The following is a 22,620-nucleotide window of genomic DNA, read 5'->3' on the forward strand; positions in this document are numbered from 1 at the left end:
TCCCACCTCTGGCATTCCTTCACTGCCACCTGTCTCATACCCCTCCCATGGCACTCCACCCTCACTATCCTTAACCATCTTTTGCTCCCGCTGGAACTACAAACTCACTCTCCGCTCTATGCTGACAAATACAGTATTGTGCTGCAACTTGGTACACAGGGCAGTAACAAATTTTACCAATTTTTAATCAAAACACAATAGAGAGCACCCTATTTTTTGACTGTAACACTCACAAAGTGCTGGAGGAACTCAGTAGGTCAAGCAGCATCTATGGAAATGAATGAACAGTCGACGTTTTGGGCTGAGACATTTCTTCACTGAAAAGGAAGGGGCAAAACACCAGAATAAAAAGATGGGGCGAGGGGAAGGCAGACTGCCTAGAAGGTGATAGGTGAAGCCAGGTGAGTGGAGCAGGGGGGATGAAGTGAGAAGCTGGAGGTGATGGGAGAGAAGAGTGGATCATGGGAGAAAGGGAAGGAAATGGGGCACTAGGGGGGAGGTGATAGGCAGATGAGGAGAAAAGGTAAGGGGGGGACCAGAAGGAAGGAGGGGGGATATCGATGTTCATGCAGTCAGGTTGGAGGTTACCCAACTGGAATATGACGTGTTGCTTCTCCAGCCTGAGAGAGGCAGTAGAGGAGGCCATGGACTGACATGTTGGAATGGGAATGGGGATTGGAATTAAAATGGTTAGCCACTGGGGAATCCCACTTCCTGCAGATGGAGTGAAGATGCTCGATAAAATTTATGTTGGGTCTCACCAATGTAGAGGAGCCCTGGATACAGTAGACAGATTTGCGGGTGAAGTATGCCTCACCTGGAAGGACTGGTTGTGGCCCTGATTGGAGGTGGGGTAAGAGGTGAATGGGCAGGTGAAGCACTTCTTCTATTTCCAGTAGTAAGTGCCAGGAGGGAGATTAGTGGGGAGGGACAAATGGACAAGGGAATCCCAGAGGGAGAGGTCCCTGTGGAAAGTGGAGGGGTTGGTAGGGGAGAGGAGGCAAAGTTGTGTTTTGTGATAGAATCCCGGTGAAAATGGTGAATTATTTGCTGGATGTGGAGGCTATTTACACTTGGTACACAGGATTATAACAAACTTGGCCACAGAAAATAACTTATCCTTTTGACTGTCACTTGGTATACAGAACAATAATAAACAACATAAACCTGATTCTGATACAATTGCTTTTGACTGTAACAAGTAATGGAAGGCATCCTGTGTGAGCACAATGTTCAAGGTGACCTACCTTTAGACCTCCACAGCTCTGGCAGGCAGTGGTGAATGGCGGCCCTGTTCCGAGCTCACAGCTCTCACACTGCAGCACTGAAATGCCGGGGCCGCCCCCGGGCTCTCCCGCCTGGCCCGTGGGTCTCAGCCGTAGCCAGGCCGCCAGGAAGTCCGCAGGGATCTCTCCGCCCGAGTCGCCCGTGCCTACGGGAGCTGCCGCCTGCTCAGCTGGGCCGGGACCGGACAGGACGCTGCGGGGTGTGTCGTAGTGATGGTGCAAAGGGGCAGAGGGTCGACCGTACTCGAGGCCGGGGCTCCTGGGGGCCCGCAGAGAGGGCAGGCTGAGCTGCGAGCCGAAGTCGTCAGCCAGGCTGCCGGCGCACGACGAGGAGGAGAAGCTTCCCGTGGCGAAGCCGCTGTCCGACGAGCTCTGCCGGCCCACCTCCTGCAGCTTGCGGGGGCGCGGCGGCTTGGTAGCGGGGGCCAGAGGGGGAGGAGGCGGGAGGTGGGGGGCGACCCCAGTCCCGGCTCCCCTCAGACCCCCTCTCCCCGCTGTCTCCATCAGAGGCACCTCCTCAACCAAGCCCGGTGGCCTGGAGGCCGGTGGCGGTGGCATTAGCAGCATTGGGTCTGGGGGGCCACCAGCCACTGGCTGCTCTGGCCACAGGGTGAGGCGGCTGCCCACACTGGCACTGTCTGACTGGCTGGTGTCTGAGGACTCAGTCGAGCTGGAAAGGCTCCGGTCATCTCCTGTAACGGGCACAATGAGGGGGAGATGGGAAAGAGGGTGGGCAGGGTTGTGCATGAGTGGGGAGTGGGGATGAGGGTGAGAGAAGGGGGAGTGAGAGAGGGAAAGGGACAGGAGTGAAGGGGTGGGCAGTGCAGGGGGAGAGGGTTGAGGGGGAAGAGATGGGGTGGGGGAGAGGGAGTGGAGGGAAAGAGAGGGGTGGAGAGGTGAGGGGTTGGAGGGGAAATAGGGTGGAGGGGGAAGAGATAGGGTGGAGGGAAAGAGAGGAGGTGGAGAGGGGTCAGGGTAGAGGGGTGGAGAGGGAGAAGGGGTAGAGGGAGTGGGGAGAGGAGGTGGAGAGGTGGAAGGGGGGAGAGAGAGGGGGCAGGGTGGAAGAAAGGAGCGTCAGCTGAGAACCCACGGAGCCACATGCCACTATGTATTCTTCCCAGATTGTTTACAGTAATATCGATTCCCTCTCCACCATTCCCTCCTCCTTCCCTTCCCGCACCTTATCAATTTCTGCAGCTACAGAGCCGGGGTTCAGTCCCAACCTCCAGTGCTGTCGGTCCGTAGCCGGTGGTCAGTGGTGACTCAATGGACCAAAGGGCCTGTTCCCCTGCTGTAACTATTAACTATTGATCCAAAAGCCACAAGACAACGAAGGGTTCTGGTGACATGGTCATCACTGCATCTTAATAAAATAGGCTAATTATTGTACAACCAGCTTTCACAAGTAACACTGTAATAATGTCAGATAAAGTGCCCGAATGAGGATAAACATGAGGAGCATATGACACAAAACCCAGCCCTTCAGTCCATCATTCACCCAGTAGCATCCTGAATGTCTGGAAGGCCCATTCCTGTGCAGGCATTTGACCCTTGACCCAACTCACCCAGGCTGACCGAGGTTCGACGTTCTTACCTCCACTGCTGTGCCGACTGGACTGTGACAGAATACTTAATCGTTTCTCCAGCTCCTGGGCCTCGTAGCTGATCCTCTCCTCGATGGAGGCTGGGCTTATACTGGGATCTGCAATGCGATGGGAGAGAGTAGGTTTCCAAGTGCACTCGGCTGGCGTTCATTCACAGTTTTCCATCTTCTGTATCTAACACATTGACCGGCTTATCAAAAACCCCCAGCTCTTCCCAGACTGAGTGCCCAGTACATTAACCGTCCGATATTAGGGTAGCTGATGGGTTCAAAGTTCGAAGTACATTCATTATCAAAGTATGTAAACTCAGGGTACTTGGAGACTAATGATAAAGTAAGTCAATGTCAGCATGGTTTCTGTAAAGGGAAGTCTTGCCTGACAAATCTGTTAGAGTTCTTCGAGGAAGTAACAAGCAGGATGGACAAAGGAGAGGCCGTGGATGTCATTTACTTGGATTTTCAGAAGGTGCCACATGTGAGGTTGCTTAACAAGATAAAATCCTATGGCGTTACAGGAAAGATATGGATACAGGCATTGTCAGCATATTAGCTGACAGGCGGGACGCAGCGAGTGGGAATAAATGCGGCTTTTTCTGGTTGGCTGTGAATGACTGCTGGTGTTCCTCAGAGGTCAGTATTGGGACCACTACTTTTCACGTTGTTTGACAATGATCTGGATAATGGAATTGATGGATTTCTGGTAAAGTTTGCGGATGATACCAAGATAGGGGGAGGGATAGGTAGTGCTGAGGAAACAATGTGATTGCAGCAAGACTTAGACAGATTGGAAAGATGAGCAAAAAAGTGGAAGATGGAATACAGTGTTTGGAAATGTATGATAATGCATTTTGGTAAAAGGAACAATTATCCAAATGGGGAGAAAATTCAAACATCAGAGATGCAAAGGGTCCCAAAAGGTTAATTTACAGATTGAGTCTGTGTTAAAGAAGGAAAATGCAATGTTGGCATTTATTTCAAGGGGAATAGAATATAAAAGCAAGGAGATAATGCTGAGCCTTTATAAGCCACTGGTCAGGCTGCACTTGGAGTATTGTCAACAGTTTTGGGCCCCATATCTCAGAAAGGATGTGTTGTCATTGGAGAGAGTCCAGAGGAGGTTCACGGGGATGATTACAGGAATGAAAGGGTTAACATAGGAGCATTTGGCAGCTTTGGGCCTGTACTCACTGGAATTTAGAACAATGTGGGGAGACCTCACTGGAACTTACCAAATGTTGAAAAGACTAGATAGTGTGGATGTGGAGAGGGTGTTTCCTATAGTGTGGGGTATCCAGAACCAGAGGGCACAGCCTCAAAATTAAGGGGCGACCCTCTAGTATAGAGGTAAGGTTTTTAGTCAGAGAGTGGTGAATCTGTATAATGCTCTGCCATAAACTGCAGTAGAGGCCAAATCCTTGGGTATGTTTAAAGCAGAAATTGATAGTTTCAAAGGATATGGAGAGAAGGCAGGTGTATGCGGTTGAATGGGATCTAGAATCAACCATGATAGAATGGCAAAGTGAACTCGATGGGCTGAATGGCCTAATTCTGCTCCTAAGTCTTATGGTCTTATATATTGTACAACCTTGAGATGCATCTCCTTACAGGCAGCCACAAAAACAAAGAAACCCAATGATGGTTCTGAGCCTGTATTCACCAGAACTCAGAAGAATGAGGAGTGACCTCATTGAAACCTATCGAATGGTGAAAGGCCTCGACAGAGTGGATTTGGAGAGGATGTTTCCTATGGTGGGAGAGTCTCAGACCAGAGGACACAGCCTCAGAACAGAGAGGCGTCCTTTTAGAACAGGGATGAGGAGGAATTTCTTCAGCCAGAGAGTGGGGAATCTGTGGAAATCTTTGCCACAGACAGCTTAGGAGGCCAAATCTTTTATGTATATCTAAAGCAGAGGTTGATAGATTGGTCAGGGCATGAAGGGATACAGAGCAAAGGCAGGAGATTGGGGCTAAGAGGGAAACTGGTTCAGGCAGAGTAGACTAATTGGCCAAATGGCCTAATTCTGCCGCTGTCTTATGATCCTATGGTCTTATAGAATCTATTACCAAAAAGAAAAACAGTCAAGCACGCAATGTGCAGGAAAAACAAATTGTACAAATAACAGCAGTCAGCAAGTACCACCCAGAAGTGAAGCTCACGAAAGTGAGTCCACAGCCACGAAGCCAGTCATCTCTGCAGCCGAACCAAGAGCCCGTTAGTTGCAGGCCACAGCCTTACTTCTGCACAGAGACAGTGAGCTGAACACTGGCCCGTCCCTTGCCTCGAGCCCAGGCGCCCTGACCTTTTCAACCCGGCCCAGCACTTAAATTAGCCAAACCCCAAGTCTTCTTCACTCTGGGAACCAGGTCCGGGCCCCACCACCTCGACTCTGCCTCATCTCTGTTCTGCCAAATCGAACCGCCTCCAAGCCCACTCCAGCAACTGCCAGTCATTGGCTTGTTCCCTGCTCTCGGGCCCAGGCCCCACAGTCGCAATCCAGCCTGCACCTTCGAGGCTTCAGTTCACACCGCAAAAATGCCAGGTCAAAAGCTCAGCTCCATAAGGAAAGTCACAAGCTGTTGATTGTGGTGATCGGATCCAAGGAAAAAGTGTGATTAATATAGTAATTTATAGTTTTGTTTGCTATCAGCAAATCATCACCAGTGGTGTCTTAAACCAGAACTGGAGAGAAGGTTTGAAACTGCCCATGGATCAATATCTGGCTCAATCATTATGAAACAGTTCCCATGAGGTGTGGATACAAATATTTATTTTATTTATTTATTCATTAATTTAAAGATACAGTGCAGAACAAGCCTTTCCAGCCATACAGCACCGTAACCGATCTATCTAACTCTAGCCTAAACATGGGACAATTTACAATTTACAACCTACTAGCTGGTTTGTCCTTGGACTGTGAGAGCAAACTGGAGCACCTGGAGGAATCAATCACGGGAGACCATACAAACTCCTTACAGACAGCCCCAGTATTGGAATGCTGTACACCTCAAGCTGTAACAGCTTCACACTAACTGCTACACGACTGTGGCAGCCTAGAATAGATCCAGAGGAGGCTCAGGAAAAAGATCTGAGCAAAGCAACGTGCATAACATGCTGGAGGGACTCAGCAGATCCGGCAGCATCCATGGAAATGAATAATCAGTAGGCATTTCAGGCCAAGACCCTTCTTCAGGACTGGGATGGTGGGGGGGGGGGGGGGGAGTAGATGCCTGAATTTAACAGTGGGGGTTGGCTGGATGGTGATAGGTGAAGCTAGGTGGGCGAGAAAAGTCAAAAGCTGGAGAGGAAGGAATCTGATAATAGAGGAGAGTGGACAGTAGGAGAAAGGGAAGGAGGAGGGAAACCAGGGGAAATCAATAGGCAGGTAAGAAGAACTGAAAGGTCAGAGTGGAAAATGGGGGGTGAGATTTGTTCACTGGAAAGAGAAATCTAAATTCATGCCATCAGGTTGGAGAGTAACCAGACGGTGTTGTTTCTCCGACCTGAGGGCGGCTTCATCTTGGCACAAGAGAAGGCCATGGACTGACATGTTGGAGTGGGAATTGGAATTAATATGTTTGGCATTGGGAAGTCCCTCTTTTGCAGATGGTGCAGAGGTGGTTGACGAAGCTGGGTCTTACCAATGTAGAGGAGGCCAAATCAGGAACACCGCTCTTTATATGACAAGCCATTCAATCCTGGAATCATTTTCGTGAACCTCCTTGGAACCCTCCAGTTTCAGCACATCCTTTCCAAGGTAAGGGCCCAAACCTGCTCACAATATTGCAAGTGAGGCCTCACCAGAGCTTTATAAAGTCTCAAAATTACTTCCTTGCTTTTATATTCTAGTCCTCTTGAAATAAATGCTAACATTGCATTTGCCTTCCTCACCACAGACTCAACCTGCAAATTAACCTTTAGGGAATCCTGCACAAGGACTTTACACCTCTTTTTGCACCTCAGTTTTTTTTTTGTATTTTCTCTCCATTTAGAAAACAGTCAACCCTTTCATTTCTTCTACCAAAGTGCATGACCGTACGCTTGCCAACACAGCATTCCAAATGCCATTTCTTTGTCCATTCTCCTAATCTGTCTAAGTCCTTCTGTAGCCTCTCTACTTCCTCAAAACTACCTGCTCCTCCAGCTTTCTTCATATCATCTGAAAACTGCAACAAAATCATCGATTCCATCATCCAAATCATTGACATATAATGTAAAAAGAATCGGTCCCAACGCAATGTCCCTTGTGGAACATCACTAGTCACTGGCAGTCAACCAGAAAATGCTCCCTTTATTCCCATTCTTTGCCTCCTGCCATTCAGCCACTACTTTATCCATGCTAGGATCTTTCCTGTAATGCCATGGGCTTGTAGCTTGTTAAGCAGCCTTGTCAAAGGCCGAGGAAAATCCAAGTACACAACATCAACCAATTCTCCTTTGTCTATACTACTTGTTATTTCTTCAAAGAATTCCAAAATATGTGTCAGGCAAGATTTTCCCTTGAGGAAACCATGCTGACTATTGCTGATTTTATCACGTGCCTCCAAATACCCTGAGACCTCGTCCTTAATAATTGCCTCCAACATCTTCCCAACCACTGAGGTCAGACTAACCAGTTTCCTATAGTTTCATTTCTTCTGACTCTCTCCCTTCTTGAAGGAAGGAGTGACATTTCCAATTTTCCAGTCTTCTGGAACCATTCCAGAATCTAGTGATTCTTCAAAGATCATTACTAATGCCTTCATGATCTCTTCAGCCACCTCTTTCAGAACCCTGGGGTGTACACCATCTGGTCCAGGTGACTTGTCTACCTTCAGACCTTTCCGTTTTCCAAGAACCTTCTGTCTAGTTATTGTAGCTTCACACACTCCATGCCCCCTGACACCCGAAAATTCCACCATACTGCTAGTGTCCTTCACAGTGAAGTGAAGACTGATGGAAAATACTTATTTAGTTTATCCATTATTTCATTGTCCCCCATTACTCCCTTATAAAAGATGACAGTAGACAGTTTGAGTCCAGAGAGCTTGAGAAAGGGGAGGGAGGTGTCAGATAGACAAGTGAATTTAAGGGCGGGGTGGAAGTTAGAGGCAATGTTGATAAAATTGACGAGCTCAGCATGGGTGCATGAAGCAGCACCAATACAGTTGTCAATATAGCAGAGGTACAGCCCTCAAGTTTTGAGATGTGGGAGGAGCTGAAGGAAAAATCGTTAAAGGTGACAGACAGAGGAGGTTGGTGGTGAAGAGGATTAGTTAGTTCTTTTGTCAAGAAAGAGGCAGAGAGCTTTGAGGCTGATGCACCATCAATAACTCTCGGAGACGTGAGGCGAGATATAGGCTTTAATTAGCTGGAAGAAAGAACAAGCAGCAATTGACCACCACACTACATCCTGGAGACTGAGGCCAGGGCTCAGGCCTCAGGCCTCAATCACCTTTATACCGGGGACTGTGGGAGGAGCCACGGTCAGTGGGAGGGGCCACAGGAGCAGTCAGCGGGAGGGGGGGGGCGTGTCCAGACAGGTATATGTAGTTCACCACAGAGGCCTTCTTGATGGGGGTTATATGTATAGGAACTGAACAGCCTTGGTGAAGATGAGGCGATCAGTGTCAGGGAATTGAAAGCTGCTGAGAAGTTTGAGGGCATGAGGAGTGTTGAGGATGTTGATGGGAAGGGACTGAACCAAGGGGGACGGAATGGAATCGAGATATGAGCTCACAAGTTCAGTGGGGCAGGAGCCGGCAGAGACAACAGGTCTAGTTGGACAGTCCAGTTTGTGGATCGTAGGTTGAAGATTGGAAGCAAGCAGTGCGGGGTAAGGGAACTATAAGGTTGGTGGCAGTGGATGGGAGTTCTCCGGAGTCGACGAGGTCAGTGATGGTGTAGAGGGGGATCCACCTCGAAGGGTAGGTATGAGGAGGTATCTGAGAGTTGCTGCCTGGCCTCAGCAAGGTAGAGGTCAAGCACCACACTTCAACAGCACCCCCTTTGTCTGTGTGTTTGATGGTGAGGTGGGATGGGGGGGAGAGAGCGGAGGGGGAATGCGTTTGTAAGGGGTCAAGCTAGAGGAGAAGAGAGGAGTGCTGAAGTCGAGATGGTTTATGTCTCATCGATAATTCGAGATGAAAAGATCTAGAGCAGGTAGAGAATCAGGGTAGGGTGTCCAAAAAGAAAAGGACGGTGGGAGTTTCTTCCGAGGAAAGAATGGTTTGATGTTTGATGTCTCTGGGCCTGTACTCATTACCTCAGTATTTTTCCCTCTCTTTGCACTACTTAATTAATTTTTATATGTATATTTATTGTAATTTATAAATGTTATCATGTATTGCAATGTACTGCTGCTGCAAAATTTTAAAAAATGACATATGCCAGTGATATTAAACCTGATTCTGATAATCAGAGTTCAAAAGGATGAGAGCAGTGGGGAATCTTAGTGAAACATACCGGACCCCGAAAGGCCTGGATAGAGTGGACACGAAGAGGATCTGAGGGTACATCCGCAGAATAAAGGGAGGTTCATTTAGAACTTAGATATGAGGCGAAATTTCTTCAGTCAGAGGATGGTGAATCTGTGGAGTTCAGAGGGCAAGTCAGTGAAAAGGGGGTTTTCACTGTACCTTGTGACAATAGTAATAAACCAATATCAAAATATCTGCGGAGCTGAATGGCCTAATTCTGCTCCTGTGTCTTATGTTTCAGTAAGAGGGAGGAGGTTTTAAGAGGATCAGAGGGTAAAATGTTCACACAGAGTGTAGCTGGTATCTAGAATGAGGCGGTGGAGGCAGAAACAGTAACAACACGTAGGAAGCACTTTGAATGAGCAAAGCTTTGAGGGACATGGAATTAATGCTGGCAAGTGGAAATTAGAAGAGGTAGGCATAATGGTAGGTACAGATATGATGTTTCTGTGCTGTATCAATGACTTCTTTCTGTCTGCAGTATAGAGGGCACCACCAATGTTCTCTCTAACTTGTAATGACCAGTGTGCGCAAAAATCTTGAGATATGCAATTTTTTTCCCAGTGACAACAACATGTGCATGCTGAATAATTTCTTCAATTAAAACAGTATAAATACATCAGTTCTAAAATCTGCAGACAAATCATCGCAAACTCCACATTGTCAACACCATCCGCATCAGAAACTGGAAGAGGAAATGCGATTGTGTACAATTGTGAAATACACTTAACATGCCAACAAGGTAGAGGGTGACAACCTTTTGTGCACAGTTTAAATTCTTTTGTGTGCTCGTTGCAAAAGATGCAAAACCTTATGGGGAACATTGGGCATCACACAAAGATGAGTCTTTATTTCTTATTCAATAAGAGGGTCTCTTAACCTTATAATCTACCTCATTACACCTTATTGTCTGTCTGAACTTTATCTGTAGCTGTTACACTTTATCCTGCATTCTGTTACTGTTTTACCTTGTACTACCTCAATGCAATGTGTAATGATCTGATCTGTGTGCGAGACAACCTTTTCACTGTATCTTGGTACTGTATATGTGACAATCATGACCTGACCATCTACCTTGTTAGGGCTTGTCTACATGGCCTGCACTTTGTAACTTGAGGCCCTTCTGCTGGTCAGGGCTGACCATGGATATTGCATCCTAGCTGTCTACATGATACACAAGCCAGGACAGTACGATATGGAGAGCAAGCTGTTGCCTGTGCAGCAGAATCCAAAGGAACAGCAGAGACCAATACAATTTAGCACCAGCGGTGTCGCAGGAGCTATCAGTCAGGGTTGAACTCAACAAAAGACTGCCTTAGGGACTCCAGCTCTGCCTATTTCCTCAGGGTTTCCCCGCGACTGGGAATAGCCACAAGGCAGTGGAGGTTTGAGTTCAGAGATTTCCTTCTCCAAGATGAGCTGCCAACCACGGCTGACAATCCCCATCTGCCCGAAGCAACTGGTTTTAAGGCACCAGTAACCTGCCTTTGCCCCTTCTCCTGTCAGTAAAACTGGTTACACCAGGCTTAGTAATTAAGTCACACGTGAAAGTCTGGAATTGGATTTGGTTATCAGAGGCTACTTGAGATCCATGCCATTTGAAGCATTTACTAGGTAGTGGGAGCTTGTCCCCATTACCACTATGATAACCTGAAGGAACTTTGTAACCGTAATACTTTATTCTGTCTTGTGTTGTTGCTTTCCCATGTACTAACTCAATGCACTGTGTAATGATCTGATCTACTGTAGGTGAACAGTAGGCAAGAGAAGCTTCTCACTGTACCTCAATGCATATACCAACTCCAATTGCCCAGTGCTAGCCCTTGTGTCAGGAAAGATACTTTGAGGGCAGGGACCTGTCTGTGGGGAGAGGACACCCCAGAGTTGCAGGCAGTAAGCTGTTGAGGCCCGGCAGTGATGGGGTGGGAGGAGAGGATCTCAGAGTGATGATCGTTGCATTCTTCAGGGTGAAAGGGCAGAAGACCACCCTGCTGAATGAACAAGTGTGTGATTGATTCCTTTGTCTGCAGCTAGACATTGCATACTGAGGTGTTCCCAGTGTAACCTTGGAAGCTGAATCTCAATCTCTTAGAAAGAGAGGCTCAGAGTGAAACCGGATCGGGCTCTTGGAATGCACACAGATACCAGAAGGACAGTTTCCGGAGCTGGCTTGTGACAGCTGCCCACTTTTTTCTTTAATTCTTCAACAGCAGACATCCCAGTCCATCAGATTAACTCAGCATGAGATCAAAGTAACTCAGTGTGGGATCATCCCATTCTCTTTGGATTTACTTTGCAGACCAAACTTACCCAAAAATCCACCCTCTACAAGAATGCAAGACAAGCTGTCCATCGTACATCAGTACACATGACATTTCTTGCTAGCTGTTGTGTCAGGAAAGATGTCTTGAGGGCAGGAACCTTTCTGTGGGGAGAGGATGTGAGAAGGCAGAGTGGTGGTTACCTGGGGCCCTGCCCCAGAGCTACCGGAAGTGAGCTGATGCAATGCACTGGGGTGTGGCAGTGATGGGGTGGGGGTAAGGATCCCAGAGTACTGATCATTGCATTCTTCAGGGTGAGAGGGCAAGAGACCACCCTGCTGGATGAACAAGTGTGTGATTGATCAAACAAAAACAGCAGATGCTGGAAATCCAAAGCAACCCACACAAAATGCTGGAAGAAATCAGCAGGTCAGGCAGCACCTATGGAAATAAGTGAACAGTTGATGTTTAGGTCTAAGAGTCTTTATCAGAACCGGAAATGAAGGGGGAAGCTGCCAGGATAAAAAGATGGGGACAGGGGAAGGAGGATAGCTACAATGTCTTGGGGTGGGAAAAGGGAACGTGATGGAGAAGAAGGAATCTGATAGGAAAGGAGAGTGGACCATAGGAGAAAGGAAAGGAGGAGGGGACCCAGGAAGAGGTGATAGGCAGATGATTAATGAATTTGTCTGCAGCTGGAGGTTGTATTCTGAGGTACCCAAGTGGCTTTAGGAGCCTCATGTGCAATAGCTTCTTTATGCTACAACTTACAGGATGTTGCGAGACTACAGCTAGATCTAGATTCATACAGAACTGCCATTCGGCCAACTAATTTTCTCCCAACCATCAACACCCAGTTACACTGATCCCATTTCAAGTTCAGGTAGATTCTGTGGTCATAAGCACAGGTACAATAAGGTACAGGTATAAAGCAAAAATTTGTTGACAACACCATCACAGGTGAAGTCAAGATTTTTTGCTTCAATTGTTTGCATGACATTTTTTTCTTTTGGACATCGTTTGTTGACCTTTAATTTTAATTTTTATTTTTATTCTTTTGTTTTTCTTTAATTGAGTTCTTTTGGATTTCTTGCTTTGTGGCTACCTGTAAGCAAGGTCATATAATTTATACATTCTTCAATAATAATTGAATCTTGAATTTATTATCAAAGTACATATATGTCACCATGTACTGTTACGTATTTAATAATTCAATAATATTTGAGTAATCTTGCATATATATTGGCTGATTAAGTATTCTTGCTCATATAAATAATTAATCTAAAGTAAGCTCAAACTATGCCTGTATTTCAGACACCCAGCATCTTCATTTGAATTAATTTAATGTTTTGAAGTTACAGACATAACATATACTACCCTGAGATTCATTTTCTTGCCAGTATTTAAATGAAAATAATGAAATACAATAGAATTTATGAAAAACTATCAATAACAAAGGTAGACAAACAACCAATGTGCAAAAATTGTGCAAATAAAAGTGAAGGTTCAGACATTTTATGGAATCTTTTACAACATAATCATGGAAGATTAATTACATATAAGTTATCCTAGTCAATGGAAAAAACTGTGCAAAACAAGGCAATACTGAAAAAAAACATTTGGAGGTAACTGATTATCTTCATATTCCTATCAGCTTCCTCAAGGCTCCACCACTCTCCTGCATACAAGTTTACAGAAGCCAATTAACTACCAAACTGCAAGACTTTGGGAGATGGGAGAAAACCCATAGTGTCGTATGCAAACTCCACACAGACAGGAGGACTGTACCTTGCACAGCTTTGGTAATCTCAAGCAGGTTTGGGCTCTTTGTTCATTGGAATGGAAAAGGACAGTTGGCGTTTCAGACCGCGATCTTTCATCAGGACTGGTGAAGAGTCTCGGCTGTTTATTTCCCTCCATAGATGCTGCCTGACTTGCTGAGTTCCTCCAGCATTCTGTATGTGTTGCTGCAGATTTCCAGCATCCGTAGAATCTCTCAGTTCTGCAGTTGTGTAAGACTTTGGTTAGGCTGCACTTGGATTACTGCATGCATTTCTAGTCACCCCATTATGTGAAGGATGCATAGACTTTGGAGAGGGTTCACAGCAGATTTACCAGGATTTTTGCCTGGATTAGAGCTATAAGAGCAGGTTGGACAAACTTGCATTGTTTTATCTGGAAGTCAGGGGGAAAACCTGATAGAAGTTTATACAACTATGAAACATTCAGAGGGTATATTCTATTCCACTTAAGATAAATGCCAACATTGCATTTGCCTTCTTTACGACAGACTCAACCTGTAAATTAACCTACTGGGAGTCTTGCACGAGGACTTCCAAGTCCCTCTGCAACTCTGATGTTTGAACTTTCTCCCCAGTTGGATAATAGTCCGCACTATTGTCCCTTTGACTAAAATGTATTATCATACATTCCTCAACACTATTCCAACTGCCAATTTTTGGCCATTCTTCCAATTTGTCTAAATTCCGCTGCAAACTCTTTGCTTTCTCAGCATTACTTATCCCTCCACCTATCTTAGTATCATCCACAATTTTGCCACAAAGCCATCAATTCCATTATCCAAATCATTAACAAACAATGTGAAAATTAGTGGTCCCAATACTGACCCCTGAGGAACACCACTAGTCCATGACAGCCAACCAGAAAAGGCCCCCTTTATTCCCACTCCCTGCCTCCTGCCTGCCAGCCAGCCATTCTGCTATTCATGCCAGTATTATTCCTGTAATGGCATAGGATTTTATCTTGTTAAGCAGCCTCATGTGAGGAACCTTATCAAATACCTTCTGAAAATCTAAGTGAATGACTTCCACTGCCTCTCCTTTGTCCACCCTGCCTGTTACTTCCTCGAAGAATTCTAAAAGATTTGTCAGGGAGGATTTCCCTTTACAGAAACCATTCTGACTTTGACTTATTTTATCATTAGTTTCCAAGTACTCTGAAATGTTGTTCTTTATAATGGACTCCAGCATTTCCCAACCACTGAGGTTAGGCTAATTGATCTATAATTTCCTTTCTTTCCCCTTCCTCTCTTCTTGAAGAGTGGCGTGACATTTGCAATTTTCCAGTCCTCCGGGACCATGTCAGAATCAAGAGATTCTTGGAAGATCATGACCAACGCATCCTTTATCTCTTCAGCAACCTCTCTCTGGAATCTGGAATGTAGTCCATCTGGCCCAGGTGACTTACCCACCTTAAGACCTTTCAGTTTGCCTGGCACTTTTTCCTTTGTAATAGCAATGGCACTCACACCTGCTCCCTGACACTCACTCACGGATCTCTGGCATACAGCTAGTGTTTTTGACTGAGGCAAAGTACTTAATAAATTCAAACATGAGGAAATCTGTAGATGCTGGAAATTCAAGCAACATACACAAAATGCTGGTGGAATGCAGCAGGCCAGGCAGCATCTATAGGAAGAAGCACTGTCGACATTTCAAGCTGAGACCCTTCTTCCTGACAAAGGGTCTCGGCCCGAAACGTCGACAGTGCTTCTTCCTATAGATGCTGCCTGGCCTGCTGCATTCCACCAGCATTTTGTGTGTGTTACTTATTAAGTGTGTTACTGAATCTGAATCTGAAGTTCATCTGCCATTTCTTTGTCCCCCATTACTACCTCTCCAGCATCATTTTGCAGTCCAATGTCAACTCTCACCTCCCTTTTATTCTTTATATAACTGAAAAACTTTAGGTACTCTGCTTTATATTATTGGCTAGTTTGTCCTTATATTTCATCTTATCCCTTCTTATAGCTTTTTAGTACCTTTTCGTGGATTTTAAAAGTCTCCCAATCATCCAACTTCTCACTTATTTTTGCTACATTATATGACCTTTCCTTGACTTTTATACAGTCTTCAAGAGCCATGGTTGCTTAGGTCTGCCCTTTGAGAACAACTTCTTCTGTGGGATATCTATCCTGTGCCTTGTGAACTATTCCCAGAAACTTCAGCCACCTCTGTTCTGTCATTCCTGCCAGTATCATCCTTCCATCCACCTGGATAAGCTCCTTTCTCAAGCCTCTGTAATTCCTTTTATTCCATTACAACACTGATACATGTGACTTACGCTTCTCCCTCTCAAATTGCAGTATGAATTCAATCATATTGTGATCACTGCCTCCTAAGGGTTCCTTTACGTTAAGCTGATTAATAAAATCGGGTTTATTACACAACACCCAATCTAAGATAGCTTTTCCCCGAGTAGGCTCGAGCACAAGCTGCTCTAAAAAGTGTCATTGCCACTCAACAAATTCTCTCTCTTGCCATCCAATACCATCCTGATTTTCCCAATCCCCTTGCATATTGAAGTCCCCCATTATAATTGTGACATTATCATTACACACCTTTTCCAGCTCCCTTTGCAATCTCAACCCCACATCTTGGCTATTTGGAGGCCGAGATATGATTCCCATAATAACTCCACCCACAAAGGTTCACATTCTCTGACCCTATGTCACCTCTTACCAACAGAGCCACACCACCGACAATGCCTTCCTGCCTGTCCTTTCCATACAAAGTATATCCTTTGATGTTAAACTCCCAACTATGACCTTCTTTCAGCCACGACTCAGTTTTGGTCACAATGTTCTGCCAGCCAATCTCTAATTGCACCACAAGTTTGTCCACCTTATTCCAAATGCCATGTTCATTTAAATACAGCACCCTCAGTCCTGCATTCTTTGCCCTTTTGAATTTTGCCTCTGTGGCACAACTTAACTCTTTGCTTTGTCTGCATTTGTACCCAGTCATTGGCTTGTCCTTCTTACATTCATATTTCATATTACATCATCTATGACTGTGGTGAACTACATATACCTGTCTGGACACGCCCCCCCTCCCCCCGCTGACTGCTCCTGTGGCTCCTCCCACTGACCCCTGTATAAAGGCGATTGGAGGCACTGCTCCTCCCTCAGTCTCCAGGATGTTGTGTGGTGGTCTCTTGCTGCTAACTGCTCTCTCCCAGCTAATAAAAGCCTATCTCACCTCACGTCTCCGAGAGTTATTGATGGTGCATCAATGACATTGGTCCATGGCCTCCTTTACCTCCACAATGAGTCCACACTCACGTTGGAGGAGCAACACCTCATATTCCAACCTAATGGCATGAACATCAACTTCTCTCATTTCTGGCAGTGCCACAGCCTGGTACAGATTGGTAAATCCTACAAAAAGTAGTGGCCACTGTCCAGCTCTCCTCACCCTTGAGCATGTTTACAAGGAGCGCTGTCACAAGAGAGCAGCAACCATTATCGAGGTCCTCCATCATCCAAGCCGAGCTCTCTTCTCACTGCTGCCATCATGAGGAGGTACAGGAACCTCAGGACTCTCATCACCAGGTTCAGGAATAGTTACTACCCGTCAATCATCAGGCTCCTGAACCAGTGAACTGATTCCACTATGGACTCATTTTTAATAACTCTACTACTTATGTTCTTGATATTTATTGCTTGTTTATTATTATTACTACAACTTTTTTTCACTTTTTTGTATTTGCATAGTTTGTTGTCTTTTGCACATTGGTTGTTTGTCCACATCTTTGTGCGCAGTTTTTCATCGATTTTGTTGTGTATTTGTGTATTTACTGTGAATGCCCACAAGAAGTTAATCTCAGGTGATATATATACTTTGATAATAAATTTACTCTGAACTTTCATTTCTCGCCCCTTCCTACTTCTCTTTTTCCATTCCCCAGTCCGATTCCCCTCTCGCCCCTCCTCTTCTCTTCATCCACCCATGTCCTGTCAGATTCCTTATTCAATAGGTACATTTAATTTACGTTTCAATTTCAGTTTTCTTCAGCCCCTTCCCTTCTTCCATCAATCGCCTCCCAGTGTACGGTCCTGTGCAAGTGGCTTAGGTGCACAGATATAGCTCAGGTGTAAGACATTTGCACAGGACTGTATTTGTCAATGTGGAGCGGAGAGCAAGTTTGTAAAGATGGCAGAGCAAAGGATGCTGGGAATGGCGAGGGTGGATTGCTGCAGGAGGGGTGAGGGACAGGTGGCAGAGAAGGAGTGCCAGGGGTGAGGGATGGTGTGAGTGCAGACATACCCAGCCCTGAGACACCAGGGAAGGTCATTTGATTCCAAACAATAGGTTTATTGATCATTATAGAATGTCTCTCTGGTGCTTCCTGCTCCCTTCCCCTTTTCACAACCATGATTCCCCTCTCCCTGCCCCCTTCCCACTCTCAGTCCACAATAGAGACCCATATCAGAATCAGGTTTATCATCACTCACACATGTAATGAAAATAGTTCTTTTGTGGCAGTATATTATATGCAGCAATACATAAAATTACTACAGTACTATGCAAGTCTTAGGCACCTGAGCTATAATGTATGTGTCTAAGTCTTTTGAACAGTACTGCACATGATAACATACTCAACTTGGCCTGATGTGTAGCAAGTGGCCTGTCTGGATGGATGCAAAACAAAGCTTTTTGCTGTACCAAGGTACATGTGACAAAAATAAACTGATTACCTGTTCAACACAGACTAATTTCGAGAGGAAAATGCAAAGAACGGACGACATGTACGGAAAATCACCTGCAGTATCGTCACTAGGCCTGACTGAAGGAAAATCACTCAAACACCTTTCCTGTGGCTGACATTGTAAAGATATGTAGCTTTAAATAAAAGCAAAAATCTAAACCTCTTCCCAGCACCTGGACTTCTTTCCATTTAAAGAGGACAGTTAATTATTTTTTAAAATATCTAATCTTACAAAAGAAGGCCACTTCTGTAGAAAAATTTGCCAAGAACAATCATGGTCAAAGCTCATAATCGTCTACGTCAGATGACATGACACATAATGATGACAATAGATCTTATAAACCAAAATTGCCCACATGCAATGCAAATACTGTACACAATTACAATGAATACAGAATAAACACAGAATCAAAAGAGTTAAAATATTTCATCCCTTCCTCTTCAAAATCCCCTACTCCCCACTCCTCACTCCACAACTCCCATAACCTAAAAGATGAACTCTTGATTTACCTCATCGTAGCCTGTTTTCTTCATTTGACTGCCTGCTCTGTCCCCGTTACAGTCTGTTTTCCTGCCTCAGTATACTTACTTATGGAATGATCTGTTTGAATAGCAGGAAAAAGAAAATCTTTCCTCTGTATCTCGATACGTGCAAGAATGATAAACCAATTACAATCTCACCTTCCCCTTCTTTATCCATTTCCTAATCTCACCTTTCTCCCAACTCTTCCCTCCATATCCTCCAGGAGGACCACAACCTTGCCGTAGGGTTTGGAAGCTTGTGTGCCTCAATGACCCAGAGAGCTATGTTGACTGGAGTCAGAGCCTTGCGTTTTGGCTCTTGGTAGGGTCACCCATACCAAACAGGTCTAAGGGTAGAGAGTTGACTAAGAGTGGTCCACCGGTCCTTCAAGATTGGGTGTTCAGCTCAGGGCTAACAGCCTGACTGATGAAGCAAAATTATTATGGAAAGAGCAACGAAGAATCCTTCTATATCTGAATGTGATGGTATTCCTGAGTGTCCATCTGGCACTTGCATGGCTGACAGTGGTGAAAACTGAGAGGAAGCTACTGACATGATGAAGGAAACCCTGAACACCACCGAAGACCTTCATTGCTGCCCTAAACGCCAGTGGCATAACAGACAGTAGGTAGGTAAGTTCCTCCCATACCCCTCTTAACACCTCGCTTTGTCCCTTCCTCATCCTTCCCCTTCACTATTAGGCCACAAGATGTCGGAGCAGAGTTAGACTGTGCCCTCTGATCCAAGACTCTCTCACTAATGAATACATCCTCTATCTAGGCCTTTCAGTATTCAATGGGATTCAATGAGGTCCTCCTCATTCTTCCAAACTCCAGTGAGTACAGGCCCAGAGTCGTAAATACTGCTCATACATTAAGGGCAAGATCCTTAACAGTGTTGATGACCAGAGGGCTCTGGAGTCCGAGTTCATAGCTCCCGGGAAGCGGGCACGCAGGTTGATAGCGTGTTTAAGATGGCACACGGCATGCTTGCCTTTATCAGTCAAGGCATTGAGTTAAAAAATGAGGAGGTTGTGTTGCAGCTTTATAAAACACTGGTTAGGCCATAGCTAGAGTACTGCATACAGTTCTAGTCACCCCATTATAGGAAGGATATCGAAGTTTTGGAGAGGTGCAGAAGAGGTCTACCAGGATGTTGCCTGGATTAGAGAGGATCAGCTATAACAAGAGCTTCAACAAAGTTGGGTTATTTTCTCTGGAGTGACGACGCTAAGGGGAGATCTGATAAAGGTTTATATAAGAAGCATCCTATCTGGAACATCACAGCTTGGCATAGGACCTATTTCAACTAGAAGTTCAACATGGTAAGTCCAAGGAATTGATTGTGGGCTTCAGGAATAAGAAATTGGGAGAACACACATCAGTCGTCATCAAGGGGTCAGCCGTGGAAAGGCATAGGGAGAGTAGACAGACAGCATCTATTTTGCAGTGTTGAAATGTCTAACACCAAAGTGAGACGGGATAGTTTCAAAGGAGATAAGAGGGGCAGCTGTTCAGAGAGTGGTGGGTGCCTGAACACACTGCCAGGGGTAGTGGTAGAGGCAGATACATTAGGGACATTTAAGAAATATTTAAATAGACACATGAACATGCAGAAAATGGAAGGATATGGACATTGTGTAGGGAGAAGGGATTAGTTTAGTTGGCCATTTGATTACTAATTTATTTGGTTCAGCACAAGATTGTGGGCTGAAGGGCCTGTTCCTGTGCTATACTGTTCTATGTTCTAACCCCATCATTCATGTAACCAACCGCCTCCCCCCCACAACTCTGGTCCCTCTCCAGTGCCAGATAAGAGTCTCAAAACTGCTCACAATACTCTAAATGTGATCTGACCAACTCCCTATAAAACCTCAGCAATGCAGCTTTGCTTCTCAAAATGAATGCTAACATTGCACTTGCCTCCCTTACACTGACTCAACCTGCAAGTTAATCTTGAGGAAATCCTTCCCAAGGATTCCCAAGTTCCGTTCCACCCCTGATTTCTGATTTCATTCCCCATTTAGAAATAGTCTCTGCCTTTATTTCTTCTACCAAAGTGGATGACCATACACTTTCTGACACTGTATTCCATCTGCCACTTGTTTTCCCATTCTCCTCATCTGTCCAAGTCCTTCTGAAAACTCCCTGCTCCCTCAAGACTACTTGCCCCTCCACCTATCTTTGCATCATCCACAGTCTTGGCTACAAAGCCAACAAATCTGTCTTTCAAACCATTCACATATAACATGAAAAGAAGCGGTCAAGACACCAAATCATGTGGAACACTACTAGTCACTGGCAGCCAACCTGAAAAGACCCTCTTTACTCCCTGTAGCTTTATTTCTACTTCTCCCTGTAGCTCCTCATCCCACTGTCCACCCTCTTTTTCCACCCCATCCCTCTCCTCCCTGTACTAACCTGGCAATACTGGCCTCAGGCCGAAAGGCCCTTTAGTGGGTGAGATCCCTCTGACGATGCAGTCAAACAGGAAGCTAATCCTCTCGCCGTCGGTACAGGACAGGAAGAAAACTCCGGCCCCTGCCATACAAACACACAAGGTATCGTCACGTTTACACAGGCACATAGGACAATGCCCTGAAGCATCCTATCTGGAACATCACAGCTTAGCATAGGACCTATTTCAACTAGAAGTTCAACATTGTAAGTCCAAGGAATTGATTGTGGGCTTCAGGAATAAGTAATTGGGAGAACACACAGCAGTCGTCATCAAGGGGTCAGCCGTGGAAAGGCAAGTAGCTTCACGTCTCTGGGCTCAACGTATTGATGCAATTACAAAGCACACCAGCGGCCATATTTCATTAGGAGTTTGGGGAGATTTGGTATGTCACCAACTTTCTACAGAGGGAGGACATTCTAACAGATTGCATCACCATCTGGCATGAAGCCTCCAATGCATCGGATCAGGAAAAAAAACCTTACTAACCCAAACATCAGAAAACCAGAGGAAACCACATAGTCATGGGGAGAACATACAAACTCCTTACCGACAGAAGCAGGAATTGAACTCCAATCGATGATGTGGAATGCCACTCGTTCAACTTCTCACTCTCATTCTGGCATGTCAGTCCATAGTTTCCTCTACCGCCACGATGAGGCCACTCTCAGGCTAGAGAAGCAATCTCTCATATTCCGCCTGGGTAGCCTCCAATCTGACAGCATAAACATTGATTTCTCCAACTTCTAATCATTTCTCCCCCTCCTCCTCTAGTTTTCCAACCCCTCCCCCACAGCTTTTTATTCTGGTTTCTCTTTTTTTATTCTATCCCCTTCTTTTCCAGTCCCGATGAAGGGTCTTGACCTGAAACGTCAACTGGTTATTTCTCTCCATAGATGCTGCCTGACCTGCTGAGTTCCTCCAGCATTGTGTGTGAGTAAGTGTGTGCATGCACGTGTGTGTGCCTATATGTGAGTGTGTGCATGCATATGCGTGCGTTACATACAGAATGCTTGCCTTCTTGAGTTCAGGAAACAGGAAGGGGTGTTGCAGCTTTATAAAACTCAAGTCAGGCTACATTTGGAGTATTGCATACAGTTCTGATCACCCTACTATAGGAAGGATGTCAAGGCTTTGAGAGGGTGCAGAAAAGGTTCACTGGGATGCTGTCCAGGTTAGAGAGCACGTGCTGTAAGAAGTTGGGTTGAGAGATGTACAAGCTTATACAGGGCATAGGTTGGATGAATGCACACACATTATTTCTCAGTATAGGATTGGGGAATCAAAAGCCAGAGGTTCAGGTTTAAGATGAGGAGACGAGATTCAAAAGGAACCTGAGGCATGACTTTTTTATGCAGAGGGAGGTGAGTATATGGAATGAGTACCACACAAAGTGCTGGAGGAACTCAGCAAGTCAGGCAGCATCTATGGAGGGAAATAAACAGTCAACAATTGGGGCTGAGATCCTTCATCAAGAATGTGTATGGAATGAACTGCCAGAGGATGCTCTTAAGGCAGGTACAT

General features: G+C 45.5%; 1 protein-coding gene across 7 annotated transcripts in view; it reads right to left on the reverse strand.

Annotated features, from left to right (window-relative positions):
• dok7b (docking protein 7b) overlaps positions 1-22,620 on the reverse strand; it is a 120,998-nt gene that overhangs the window by 53,034 nt on the left and 45,344 nt on the right. For 6 of the 7 annotated variants that reach the window (XM_059974125.1, XM_059974124.1, XM_059974123.1 and 3 more), the window contains exons 5-7: positions 21,060-21,179; positions 2,881-2,988; positions 1,248-1,978 (exon numbers count right to left, since the gene is read on the reverse strand). In XM_059974125.1, coding sequence (XP_059830108.1) covers positions 1,248-1,978; positions 2,881-2,988; positions 21,060-21,179 — 959 coding nt within the window. The remainder of the gene's footprint in view (positions 1-1,247; positions 1,979-2,880; positions 2,989-21,059; positions 21,180-22,620) is intronic. The other variant, XM_059974126.1, reaches the window with a different exon arrangement.

This window comes from Hypanus sabinus, chromosome 7, assembly GCF_030144855.1.
Source record: "Hypanus sabinus isolate sHypSab1 chromosome 7, sHypSab1.hap1, whole genome shotgun sequence".
Classification (NCBI taxonomy): Eukaryota; Metazoa; Chordata; class Chondrichthyes; order Myliobatiformes; family Dasyatidae; genus Hypanus; species Hypanus sabinus.